General features: G+C 42.6%; 1 protein-coding gene across 38 annotated transcripts in view; it reads right to left on the reverse strand.

Moving 5' to 3' along the window:
- Window positions 1–11,674: 11,674 nt before the first annotated feature.
- ARHGAP12 (Rho GTPase activating protein 12) overlaps window positions 11,675–14,356 on the reverse strand; it is a 76,050-nt gene continuing 73,368 nt past the window's right edge. For all 38 annotated transcript variants that reach the window (XM_086863074.1, XM_086863060.1, XM_086863051.1 and 35 more), the window contains one exon: window positions 11,675–14,174. In XM_086863074.1, coding sequence (XP_086719200.1) covers window positions 14,000–14,174 — 175 coding nt within the window. In that variant the 3' untranslated portion in view covers window positions 11,675–13,999. The remainder of the gene's footprint in view (window positions 14,175–14,356) is intronic.

Below are 14,356 nucleotides of genomic sequence, written 5' to 3' on the forward strand. Positions count from 1 at the left end.
TTGTATTAAAGAACTTTGGGCTGCCTACAGTTCATAATTATAAATGCTGAAATGCCTTGGGAAAGGGGTGGAGGGAGGTGAGTGATTCTTGCTGAATTATAGGAAACATAAAATGCAAGGTGAGGAAAAAGAAATGGAAGGAGGCAGAGAAAAGAGAGAATTATTAAAGGATGTAGAGGTAAAGACAAATTGCAGCCTTTACAATGCAGGAGAAAACCCAGAAAGTGTGCCAATGGTTGAGTTGGGGTGAGGCAGCCCTAAACACCTTGCCTAATCATGTCCTGCTCACAGGCTCTGGAAACTCACAGTTAGTGCCAGTACTGTGACCTTAAAGCAGCATTCACTTCCTCTGGTGCAAAGCTTTTTTTTGTGTCCTGTGTGTAAGCAGAAACTGCTTTCAGCCACCTTCTAACCAGAGAGCAGCTCTTTGGTCCAAGCTGGATTCTTCTTCTGTGAGGGTGAGCTGGGTTGCAGAGAAGATGCTCTTTGGGTGAGACTTGAAGACTCTTCGTGACTGTGCTTCTGGCACACTCTTTTTATTTCCTTGCTCACTTGGCTTATCATATCCAACAGCACACAGCTCTCATTTCCTCCTCTTCCCCTCCCTGCAAGCTGCTGTTGTTTTGGTGTGTCATCAAACACCCATGTGAGGACTGGTGGAAGGTGATGATGCAGTGCTGACTGGAGCAGAGGGAGCTACACAAACAAAATACTTTCTGCCTGAAAGAGTCTGACCAGCACCAGGGAAGTGCTTGTCCCTGTCCCACACAGAAAACTCCTCTGCTTGTCTCTGTGCAGGGTCTGGGTGTCACCACAGATCTCTGCTAGGGATTAAGAAGAGGACCAGGAGCTCGTGGCAGCGGTAGGGAGAGGCAGTGTGAGCCTCAAGTGATCCTTTTGGGATGTGGTGTAGCATCTACCTGAGATGCTTCCCTGTGTGAGCCACTTCATAGTGCTGATCTGTGCTGCCTCACAGAACTGAGGCTGTACCTTATTTCAAGCTCTCTGCTCTCTTAGGCTGCCTTTCAAATATCTTTCCTGCAAAGATGAAAGATGCTAAGAAGTAGGTGCTATAGCTACTTCTCAGACTCCACTCTCTCTTATATTTTAATCCAATAATATATGTAAAATTATAGACAGAAGTTCTCAGGCTTCAACAAGGTCTTCATTTTAAAACAAACAAAAAACAGTCCAGTTTTCAAAATAAAACGTAACTCATAGCATCTCTGCCCCCAGTACCAGAAGGCCTAACTTTGGGGGAGATTTAAGACCAAACAATGTTTAAAAACAAAGAGATTAGAGGTACAAAATGTATGGCCAGTCTGCATGGCCACCCAGGCCTGGGGTCCAGGCTTGGGGGGGATGGAAATGTCAGAAATGGGCAGCTGAACAGAATTCATAAGCATGAAGATTCTTTTCTCACTTTTTGACTTTTGGGGCCTATAAAATATACAAGAATTTTTAAATGGTGCTTTGGAATCAACACACCATTTTATTAGCTGACCAGTTGGGATGAGTGGTGCTTGTTTACGACCATAATGAATCTGTACCTCAAGACAGGAGGACTGCATGTGAGGTTTAATTAAGATTTGCAGAGAACTTTCTGCTCCTACCCACCCCCAAGCTGTTGGTACAACACTGGAGGGAGGTTGAGGCCTCTTTGCTGAGCACAGATAGTGGAGGTGCAGAGGGTAGCACCCATCTGGGAGCAGCATCAGCAGCAACAGCACACTCAAAATCATCCATGTGAGGCTATAAATGTGTTAACATCAGCACCAAGGCTGTGGACAAGGTACCCAGTCCAACACAAACCTTTTGGCACCAGCCAAGGGCAACTTCTAAAAAAGAAGGTATTGTCTGCACACTGCTTTTATGCACTTACACATCATCATGTGCCAAAAGGAGAAAGGGGAGAATTTTTAAAGCATTCTCTACTTTCTGTGTTTGCTCTGGGAATAGATAAACATTTCACATTAACTATGTTCCTCTGCCAATTTTTGTCGTGAGAGCACTATCTCCGAATTGTAGAGCCTGTGAATTATAGTGGTAAACACTGTATTGCTTTGACCTTTTGAAATGTCTCCAGCATGACTGGCTGCCTGTCCTCCCCTTCTCCCAGAGGTCAGGCAGGTTGTAAATATAGGCGAAATGGAATAGCCAGATAATCAAATTGAACCCATTTCACTGCAGTGCGGTGCAATCACAGCACAGCGAAATTCCATCAGCGTCGGAGGCTGCATTTCGAGCGCCACGGAAATCGCTTTGTAACTGTCCACACAACCCGAGGAGCAGGGCTTGTCGCCTGCCACAGTGTGGGCTCGGCATTTTTAAGCCTTCTTTAGCAAAGAAAAAAAGAAATCCCAAAGCCACATAAAAAGGGGTAAGGAATTAGGCTGACATTTAAAAAAACACATCATCTGAAAAAAATTACCTTGACATATAGGATGATTGATAAGTTATATTTGCCTTGTTGGTTGGTTGCTCTTTTTTCTTTTCTTTTAAAGACTCTAAAATGATTCCTCTGCTCCAGAGCAGATAACAGAATTGCTTGCTGCATCACCTAAGTATGCCTTCTTCAAAGAATAAGTACTTCAGTCATTATATTCGCAACAGTATTGAAGTACAGCACATAAGCAGTGATACAAAGAGCACCATAACTCTCATTATTCATCAGGATGGAATTTAGGAGCAATGTCCCTTGACCAAGCAAGACAAAAACCTGGAAGTTGAAATCTGTACAGATGTTTTTTTCGTACTATGAGCCAAGTACAGCGCTGTGCTTCTGCTTCTTGCAAGCCCAGAGATGTTAGCAGTGGGGTAGCAGGGCATAATTGATGTTTACTTACAATCAGCATCTTTCTGTGCCAGCAATCATGGCAGACTGAAACTAAGCAGGGGAACCTGAAACCCTGCTGCTTTCAGCTGTCTGGAACAATAATTACACAGTGCCACAGCACCTCTGGGAGTCTGGCACCATTTATCCTCCCTGACTCTCGGCGTTGGTTACCTGCCACAGAGCAATCCCCAAAGCAACCAATCCTCAACATCATTTTCATACAAAAGGTGGAGAGAATGATAATGGCTATGCTATTACTCTGCCTTCAGAAACCCGGGCTGATGGCTTAATTGAGGTTAAAATAAGCTCCAATCAGAGAGGTAAAAACTTAACAGGGCTACTTAATCTTATATAAATACAAGAGAGATACAAGTGCATGAGGAGAGAATAATAACTGACTCTGGTGAGGTTTCTATGGAGAATAATCATTAGCCAAGCAGTGAACAGATTGGACTGGGAACAGGCTATTTAGCATTCATGCCCCGGTGGTAAAGGCTTTGAGCTGGAGCCTAATTTGAATTTTAGGGTTGGGAAAGAAAAAAAGAAAAGAAAAGAAAAAAGAAAAAAGAAAAAAGAAAAAAGAAAAAAGAAAAAAGAAAAAAGAAAAAAGAAAAAAGAAAAAAGAAAAAAGAAAAAAGAAAAAAGAAAAAAGAAAAAAGAAAAAGAAAAAGAAAAAAGAAGAAAAAGGAAGGGAAAGGAAAAAAGAAAGAAGAAAGAAGAAAGAAGAAAGAAGAAAGAAGAAAGAAGAAAGAAGAAAAAAGAAAAAAGAAAAAAGAAAAAAGAAAAAAGAAAAAAGAAAAAAGAAAAAAGAAAAAAGAAAAAAGAAAAAAGAAAAAAGAAAAAAGAAAAAAGAAAAAAGAAAAAAGAAAGGAAAATAAAAGAGGAAAGGAAAAGAAAGGAAAAGGAAAAGGAAAAGGAAAAGGGGAAAAAGGAAAAGGAAAAGGAAAAGGAAAAGGAAAAGGAAAAGGAAAAGGAAAAGGAAAAGGAAAAGGAAAGAAAATTAAAAAAAAAATAAAAAAGGAAAAAAGAAAAAAGAAAGGAGACCCACCCTATCTGGAGCAAACAGCATCAAACTAATTTTTTCCCTAGACTGCGCCAAAGAAATTTGACTGACTTTTACTCTGTCACCTAAGTGCCGATCGTCTAATACAAGAGAGAAGTAATTGCAGTGCAGGAAGGCTTTCAGTTATCTCGGGAGCAGGGATTTGCCCTGCCCAGGGCAGTGTCCCCAGCCCTGTTTGTACCTCCCCCTCTCCCCATACTCTTTGTAAGGCTGAGCAGGCAGCCCAGCCTGCCTGCCCTTCAGCAGCAGCACTGGGAATGCTACCAGAAAAATAAACAAAAAGAGAGTTTGTTTTTCTGCTTTACATTCTCATTCTCAGAAATAATTCCCTCTATAGAGCTTGAAATTAAAATAGTTATTCTTCCACAAATCACCGGCAAGGTTTGGCAAAACTCAAATGTTCTTTTTTTTCAGGCTTGCAGATTGTTGCTTATCTGTTTTGTTAAGTTAAATCATGTGTTAGATCTCAGAAGTATTTGGAAACGCTTCTTTCATGCAATGGCCCTTCAAATAGGAGCCATAATTTCAGTCCTTTTCTGCCCTGTTGGATTTTTTTTGTTTGTTTTTTTGGTTTTTTTTTGGTGTTTTGTTGTTGTTGCTGTTCTTTTTTACCAGCTGTTTGCAAAAGTGGTTTCTGGTATAGTTAATTTCTTTTAAACAGACTATGTGAAAAAATGCAATAACTAGCTGGAGATGTGCAGATCCTGCCAAAGTACAGTTTCTGGGCTCTGTTTTCCTTAGTATGCATCCCAGAGATGATGTCTTTCTCAACCAGCAGCTCAGCTGACACAGTCCCATACCAGTTGCAGCTGGATCTGGCCTCTAGATCTGTAGCTGGAGACAGAAGTTAGAAGCACTTATGATACTGCTGATTGTATTTTCAGAGTTTGTTTTAATGTTGCTTGAGATCCAGTCTCTCCTGTTACTTTTACTTAGTATTTAGTAAAGCATATCTTGTTATACAATTTAAAAAAAACATGCTGCATACACTGTGATAGAATATGTGGTTTGCTAGGGGCTTCTTCTGTGTTCTTACTAGCTTTGCTTATACCTCCCCATTTTCCTGATCTTAGCTGGAAGTCCTTCAGCTTATGCCCATCAAGAGATAAAAATAAACTGTAGGCTGCAGCTCAGTGTAGCTGGATGCTCCATTACTGTTGCAAACTACAAGAGTTCTCAGGAAAGCAATGAAAAATTACCTCTCTCCAGGCAGTGAGAAATGTCAGGAGCCTCAGGGTCTCTGAGGCCTTAGCAGAGAATAATGATGCTGTGAACAGATTGCTCTGTGCTGGAGACCTCGCAGCACTCTTACAGGGAAGGCTGTGAGACTCCTTCAAAAGGGAATCAGAGCCCTCACATGGCACGTTCTGGGAGAAAGCAGGCCATGATGAAAACACCACATGCCCAGACTGGCTGCCTTCTTTAAGGTGAGTGGTCCTGTGCCTTCTAGGACTACTTACAACCAGGAAAATAAAGGATAGATATGATCCAACAGATAATTGGGCGGGTTTTTTAACAAACTGGGCTGTGACCTTCATTCTGCTGGTAGTCAACCACTGGACAGTAAAACAAATAGAAAAGGAGTATGAGGTCTCAGGCAAGGAGACAACTTGGCCTGGAAATTTTCCTGGAATACCCACTTGCCCCTGTGGTTGTAAGCATTGCCTGTCCTCTCTAGGTCATCCTTCAGTCAGAGGATCCAGCCCACCCTGGCCTGGGCAGTGCCTCCTGCTCGTGTCCATCATGGTAAGGGTCAACCCAGAGCTTTGCCCTGGTTGTTGTTCCTGGAGCTGGAGCCCTCCTGCCCATCCTGCCCTCCTGCTGCATCCAGCATCTCAAGGAGCAGGATGAGAAGAGGGAATTTTTTGTAGCCTGGTAGTGTTAATAAGTGTGCTCTGCAGAGGAGATGTAATGAGGATGATGACCAAGACTAAGGATGACCAACGTGATCAGGTCAAGGCAATTCTGAAGCAATTTGTGCTTAATGGGTAACAGGGGCCAGAATTTGTTAGATATTTCACCTCCCTAGAAAGTGTCTGACAGAGCCAAGTTCATTATCCTGGGGAAAGGTGACAGTGCTGTTCTGCCAGATTGAACAGGAGCAGGGTTAAGGTTGCAAAGAGAGGACTAGGGTCCTCCTAATTGTCTTCTCTTTCTTTTCAGTGCTTTAATTATAAAATGTGTTCATGCAAGACTGTGAGATGCTGCTGGGCAGCTTGGTGGGAAGTAGAGCTTTGGGGGTGGGCAACAACTTTGCCCAGGGTTTGTTTGCAGGGCAGGTGGGAGGGGGCCCAGATGGTGGGATCAAAGGAGCAGTAACTCACTCACTTCGACTTGCACCATCTGCTCTGCCCTGGGTTATAATTTCTAGCTCTTTCAACATCACCCAGGATTTTGTGACTTGTTTGGGGACCACCTTGTGTGAATAAAAAGGGAAATGGAGGCTTTGCTTTGCAGACCTTGAATTTCTGTCAGGAAGGGGATTTGCCATATCTTCCACACAGCAATGCACTGCGGGGAAATTACTACTGGACCCCAAACTACCCCTGAATGGCATTACAGGGTCTAAATTAAAGGCTTTTCACAGGTTCCTGTAAATGACAGGAAGTCCAGCTTTGCCATGCCCTTCCTGGTGCTGCAGGTATAGTGCTGATCAGCTAGCATAAAATAGTAATAAGTAGCACCACTGTTCATTCCTTTAATTTGTCAGCCAAATCTGCTAGACTAAGACAAATATGTTAGTACCTTATTTTTATTTTAATCTTGGTTCTGAATACTCAGAACCTAAATTGTTTGTACATAATTATAAGATGCTATGACCTGATACAAAGTTAAATAGTTCATTGCCACAACAAAATTTGTCTTCAAAATAATAATCAAGATAGATGCGTAGAAGGAAGGTAGTTTGGTAGTATCTGTGCCCAAAGCCTCTTCCAGAGGTTCCAGCTGCCACAAGGTAGCTAACAGCATAGTCCTTCAATGTTGACTTTCATGCCATGAGCAGAAAGGTAATTACAACTTTTCCTCATCTGTCCAACACACAGCTGGTGGGGCAGCCCTTGCCCAAATGGGCTCATGGAAGCTACAGAGCAGGGCAGGACAATGTGGCAGCTGTCATGGTTACCACTGTGGGAGACACAGAGGGAAGGGTACTGACAAGAGGAGGGAAGGGGAACCCCAGGGTCTTCCCCATTTTATGGTCCTGGCCCTGTCTGGGATGTTTGTGAGGTGTTCTAGGGAGACAACAGCAGATTGTGCCGGGGCTGCTGCTTTGGTGACAGCTCCTGAAAGCCACTCTTCTTCTTCCCTCTCTGTTTTTGGGGGTCAGAGCAGCCCCTTTCAGTGCCCTGGTGACAGCCAGTCAGGCAGTTTGCCATTGCTGCTTCAGGCTCCCTCACCCTTGCACACAGCCCAGCCCACAGAGCAGCACTTTCTACCAATGCTCTGGTCCCTGGCACTTCAGAAAAGCTTTTGTTCACAAGGATAACAAGAGTTGCAGTTACCTATGAGTATTGACATCACCTAAACTGGTTGTTCTGGAAAGGAGTCAGAGTAAACAGCTCTTCTGCCCAGACCCAGTGCAGCTGCCCATGATGGTTTTCACTTTCCTCCCTGATAACTTATGCCAGTTCTCCTTGCCAACACTTCTGAGTAGATGTGTAAATTTTGGAGCACTTTGATATATCAGCTGTTAATGTGAGTTTTGCTCCTCCCAAGGACATGTCCCTATAGATGTCAAGCAGAGTGATCTGTGCACAAGCAGGGCTGTGAGTGCTGCCAAGGGAGATGAGACAGGTTTGCTCAGCTGAGCAGTGTTCCTTTAGCACAAAGATGGGAAGGAAGCCTTTGGCCAGAAGAAGTGCTTTCATTTGATATAGACCATGAATGGCCAAGTAGGAACAAGGAAGCTGGTGGCTAAATGGGAGGCTACTGCCAATTCCATTCACAGATTTTCTAAAACTTGAGAGGATGTCTGGCTTGCAACATGCCATGAGCCTTAGATCACAACCTAGCAAATGAAAAAGGCAGCAGGAAGGAAGGAAAGGCCCTAGCCCCCAGCCTGTGCCTGGTAAAACACGGGCAGCACTTCTGCCATATGAGACTGACGCTGGCAGAGAGGAATTTGCTGTGCCACCAACAGCAGCACACATTTTGTTGTGCTGCATCCCACACTCACGTGCTTAGGCTTTCTTTTCATCTCAGGCATGCAAAGAAAGCCCAGAACACATTAGGACAACCACCTGGGGAGTTAGTTATGATTTTTAAAAGCTAATGATGCCGCCCACTGTTCAATGTTTATAATAAACTGTCTTCTCCCCTCTTAACTAAATTGTGTATATACAGCGTAAGAAGCTGTACCCAAGGGCCCTGAGCACTTGGCTTGCTGCACAGAGCTGCTGTACTCCATAAATAGGAAAGGTGGACAGAAAGTTATTAATTTTCATGCATTTGAATGGGACAGGCTGGGAAGCTTGGGCAAAAGAAAGCAGCAAGCACAATCGTGGCCTACAGCTGCAGTGTTTTAATGCAAACCTGAAGATTGTGCTGTCCTCTTGGCAGCTGGCTCACAGCTCAGCCTACACAAGCGATGCAGACAGGGATTCAAAGGTTGCATGGAAACACTTTGCTTGCTTTCAGTCCTGTGCCAAGTGTAATACCTAATTGCTCAGCTTAGGTACATTTCTGCAGTCCTGGAGTAGAACAGGCACTCAGCACACTGCCTGCTTTAACTATTACCTGGAAAGGAACGTTTTTCTAAGTCTCTAGTCCACGCTTTTACGCTGATGACTGCTTTGTGATGAAGTGTCTATGGCTGAGCGGCCTGTGCTCAGCCTCTGCCAGGGAAGCAGTGTTCTGGGCAGAGCACAGCACATTCCAGCCCCCAGGCTCCACACTGTTGTACAAATAAGGAAGCAAAAGGTTTGAGCTGGATTAGAGCACGACTAGTTATCAGTGAGAACAGCACTTCAGCTCTGAAACAGCCTTTGCATAGCGGGAAATACAGTGGCATCCTTCAACCTGCCAGAGGAGAGGCATTACCTCCTGCACAACCATGTCTCAGCTCGTCTCCACAGAAGAAAGCTGTGAAGTTGAGCAGGTCACACCTGTGTGTTGGCAGAGGCCTTGGCAAGGCCAGCACCCACAGAAGATGCACTCAGTCACTCAGTGCCAAGGGAGAACATCCCTGCAGGCGAGCTTGGTGACAGCACTGTGCAGGTCAAGCACCTGCAGCCCAAGCACTGCCCAGCCCAGGCTGAGAGTTTTTCTTGTAAAGAGGTGATTTTTCAGTTTTGTTTCTAGGTTAGTTTCCTCCCTTACTGGAACAACTTACTAGTTAGGACACTTGCATGCAGGAAACCACCAAGCCACCACCAGCTCAGCATCTCCCTCTACGTAAAAGCAGAAAGCACTGGCACATCAGTGGCCATGAAATGCTGCCAGTGGTTTGATTCCAGTTATTTGGCTGCAGCACTTGATGAACTAGACAGGCTGACCAATGTTCAACATGTATCTTCCAATGCTTGATATAAGAAATGACAGCTTTTAATTACAGTATTTAATTTTTTAGAGGACAGTGGTTTCTTTCACACTATGAATTAACAAGCTATTCTGACCAGATTTGTACTGTGCATGCAGATCTAAACTAGTTGTGAAGATAGTTTAGATAGAAACAAATCTTTGTTTGGCATACTTCCACTTTGGAACTTTGTGTATTTGTTTCTTCTGGTACCTTGAGGTTGTGACAGGACCACCTGTTCCTCTCAGGATCTGGTGCCACAAGGGCTGGATCTTGGATGGGGCCCTCAGTGGCACCAGAACACTGCCAAACTGAGAACAAGTTTATTTTTGTATTGCACAGATGCTGGTTGAAGGGACATTGTTCTTGACTCCCATTAGCACTCAGGTGTTTGTGTCCAGGGAAGTTAGACACAAGTGCATCCCAGAGGAGCTGACACATAGAAGCCACTCCAGAAAAGATGGAGAAAGGCAGGTACTGCTGCTTTGCAATATTACTTACCCCCACCTGTTTGCAGAGCAAATTACCCTTTAAAACATAGCTGGCCTTCATCTGTATTGTAAGACATGCAAAGGAAGAAAAAGAGAAAATAAAAAGCAGCTCCAGCCCACGTTCTTGGCAGCCTAGCTCTCTCCCAGGTCTCTGGCCTGGATTCCTGCAGTTTCAAGTGAATGTTTCTTTGCTATCTTGCTTGTCCATCACACCTGCTTTGTCTGTTGCCTTCAGTGTTCTGCATTTACTTATTCCCACACTCAGGACCTCTCTCCCCTTCCCCAGCCTGCTGTATTTTAGTGTAATAAGCTGTAAGAGGAGACTCCATGAGAAATAAAACCAACACTATACCTGCTTGTTCCACTTTGTGGTTCTGAGTTTGCTGAACGCAACACAGATTTCTTTTACTTTTTTAAAGTAGCAGCTGAGTACCTTAAGAAACTAGAATCTGTTTGGGGAAGTTGTAGGAAACTAATATTAGAGCTGCCATTTAATTCTCAAGGCAATAAAAAGGACTGAGAGGCCAAGTCACCTCTGAATGTCTCTCATGTTGGTTTGTTACACAGTGTGAGCTTGTTTTACAAGTGCTCTGTTTACAAGAATGCTGGGGGAGCTGGAGAGGGGGGGAATGTTCATTTAAGTCCCACATTCACATAGGGCTACTTTTGTAAAGGCCTGATCCAGTCCTACCAGCTGCTTGCCCACAAAACTTCACAATTGTGGAGGCTAATTAAGATTCTTCAGAGGAGCTCTCCTCTCCCCAGCGGCTGCAGGCAGCCTCATCAGACATGCTGTCCCTCCCCCTGGGCCCGGCAGAATGCCCTACTGTGCCTGGGTTACGTTATGGCTTATGAATTAACCAATTGATTCTGAAAATATCACTACTTCAGGGCTAAATAAAGCTGTTCCCTTCAAGGAGAAATTAGTCAGAGCTAGGCCTAGGAATAAACTGATAGATACTGTGTTACCTATAAACTCCCTTCTCCCTCATGCTGCAAGACGAGGATTCGCTTGCCAGGACACAATGAGTACAAAGGGAATTTATAATGGATTTCTGTGAAGATAGGGAGAGGCTTTGTTGAGCCTGGACAGTAAGCACGACCTATCAAGTAAATAAAGCTTCCTGCATGCAACTCTGCCTTAAAAAAATTAGTTTACATGAAATGACTGTGCACATTTACCTTGTCTTTTTTGTGTCCACTTCCCTCTCCAGCTTCAAAGTGAAGAAACCTGGTACAGGTCAAGCACGGCTTGTGCACTGCTGTGTAGCTGGACTACAGAGCTGAACACAACTCCAGTGCTGGAACAAAAATTTCAGCTGGCACCAATACATAATGCTGGACTTCCAGTATCCTTTGAGTGGTTACAGCCCCCATAAAATTATATTCAGGCTTTAAACTGACTTTATACCAGATTCAAATCTGATACAGAGCCTGAACTGAGGAATATATAAAACTAACTATGTTTCATCTAATACACATAGCTTTTCCCTGGTGTGTTTGTGGAAATCCCAAATTTTGATTATTTAAAAGAAAGCTAACTGGCAGGAACAAGACAAGATCTTTCAAGCAGTGAAGAAACACAGTGTGGAGACATACAGTTTCATGTTGGTCACAACAAATGTACTATCAGCTTGGACTTCCTCTTCTTCCTGAATGTCTCAGGTGTTTGCCCACAGCTCTTTCAGTTAAAAAGAATCCTCTCCCATCCCCAAAACAAAAATTAGAATATTAAGACAACTTCATGGAACAAACCCCTCTAGATATTGCAATAACAAAATGCTTTATTTTTGGGGAATACAAGGAAAAGTGTGACATCCTCATTATCAAATTGCTTTTAAAAGGCAATCTTCCTTTGAAAAAGGTTACACTCGCAACAAACGGTGACCGGTGAACAAGCCCTCTCATGTAGCAGCAGGAATTCTTTCTTTACAGCCAAAGGCAAGGTTTGAATAATATACAGCCACAGATTCCAACTCTGTTGATATTTTCTAGGGCACAGGCTCAGCACTGCCCGGTGTGACAGCCCAGAGGGAGGCTGATAACACAGCGCTGAGACGGGGCTTTCGCAGTTCTCACCCAGGTCGCTTTGTAACAAACCACAAGACTTCACCATTACCACAAGAAGACACTGAGAAAGCCACAAGGTTACTAATCTTCTTGCTCATCTCCAAAAACTTTTCATGCAAGCCCTATGCTCGTGAAATTCTTGTACCATCAGTCTGGTTACAGCTCGGTGTGTCACCACACAGTCCCTCTGCTGCCAGCCTGGGCTGTGGGTGAGGGACGCTGCAGACCTAAGGCTACTGACACCATCCCTTCCTCAATGTAATTGTTTCCTGTACAGCGGGCTCCAAGCTGGGATGTGTTTTAAAGACCACAAATTTATATCCAGAAATTACTTCTGCCCTCTCTGAATCTCATGTTAGAATTCAAGTTGTTAAAGAAGGGGACTGGGAAGTTCCTAAAATTGTCAGGTTATAAAGTAGGCATTCATGTTTCAGTCCAGTGTGACAGCTCTTTATCACAAGTGGTATCCATCCATGCTAAGGGGTAAGATACATTGGTCTTGTTTAAAGGTGTTGTCTGAAGTGGGTATGGTAAACTCTAAAAGAACTATTGGTTTTCTTTATTCAGGTTAGACATAACAAATATGTCAGATACAGCAGTTAGTCTAGAAAAATACATTTAAAAAAATCTTCAGCAGACCATGCTCCCTGTAACAAAATCTTTCAAAACCAATTTTACAAATTATTCTACATTAATGTAAAAAGAAAATCTTAAATTTAGCATTGTGGATTCCATCAAACATCTATCTATCAAAACATGACTTTCACTATCTGTAGATGTTAGAATTCATAAAACATTTTTCTAATGTATCCTGTACATATTAAATAACCTAAAAGGCTCTTCTTGTAGTGCATTAACAGTTTAGCAAGCACACTCAGTATTTCTCCAGTACCATTTGCATTACAGTTATTTGCCCGCAAATGTAATTAACATCTAAAAGTGCACACAGTTAGATCTCCCTCCCTCCCCATAACCTGTTTCCCTGCTGAAACCCAGACATCCACTGGAAACATTATGCTACTGTAGCTAATCTACCCATGATTAGAAATGTGTGACTAAAGTGTTCTTAAACTATACAGGAACTGAATTATATACAGGAATCAAAAGGACAGCCTGTATTTACATCAAGAATGAACTTCCACTACCACAGCATGATACCAAGAACTCAATACAGTGTTACAGTCGGTATTTACTTAGGACTTTAGCTTTAGATCAGTATAACACAAAACTTAGCTCAGGACATACCCTGAAAAAATGAACATGTTTATTAAATATTACTTCTATTATGCCCCAAGACAAATAACCATTGCAGGCTATTCTTACAAGTTCATTGTTTGAAATAGTGTAATAGTGTACTGCTCTATGAAGCAGCAAAGAACTTCCAGAGAGGTTGCTGGGGAAAAAAAAAGAAAGAAATAAAATTTAAAAAAGAAATAACAATAGAAAAACAGGAGAAAAAGAAGGAAAGAGGGGAGCAGATATCAAGTGAAGAATTAGGTTTGAATAACTAAACCAAACTGTTAGCGCAAGTCTATGACAGACACTGCATGCAGAACCCCTTGGAAAAGTGTTACAGAGATCTAAGTAGGCTGTAATAAACAAGCTTAGGATGTACCTTCACTGATTTCCATACCAGGAAAAATGATAGGACTTTTCCCCATCATATGGAAGAATTTTGAGATTAAATTCCAGATTACCCAGTCTGAGATTATTAGTTTTACTCTCCAAGAAATCCAGTGTATGAACCTATATTAAGTTTTTCCAATACCTTAAAAAAAGGCAAACTATAAACTTGTCAATTCATTTTTTATATTGAACTTTTCAAAGAAATCTGAAGTGTTGTCTTTAATTCGCATTAAAGTGGTCAAACATTTCTCCTGTTTCTTCCCTCCCCAAAAGTGCAAAAAAACAAGTTGCTTCTTGGTCCACAAACATAAAACATCATATATAGCAAGAGGTTTTCCTTCTGATGGAGTACTGCTGCCAACCCATCACTTCCAGTTTCTTCTCCAAGAGAAACATCAGCGTCCAAAGATGGAATTCAACTCCAGTAGAATTAACTCTACAATCTGATTCTGGTATACTGTGTGGACTGCTATGTTACCAGTCTCTTTCTCTGGTTTTAATAAAGTTGGACCAAAAACTATTGCTATACTTTGATAGGTCATTCGGTTCTTTTCTCCATTTTCTACAACTCTGAAAGAGAAAAAAATACACAACAAAGAGATTTATCAGTGTTAGGGCAATAGGATGACAGCAAAAGACATATCCCAAAGCAATTGGCTATTCAGAGTATTTATTTAATGAGTAGTCTTGCTAATAGGACATATAGCTGCTGTAATTCCCCTCTCTATGAAAAAAGTTTTGTTTTGAAACGT

This window comes from Cyanistes caeruleus, chromosome 1, assembly GCF_971803275.1.
Source record: "Cyanistes caeruleus chromosome 1, bCyaCae1.hap1.1, whole genome shotgun sequence".
Taxonomy (NCBI): Eukaryota; Metazoa; Chordata; class Aves; order Passeriformes; family Paridae; genus Cyanistes; species Cyanistes caeruleus.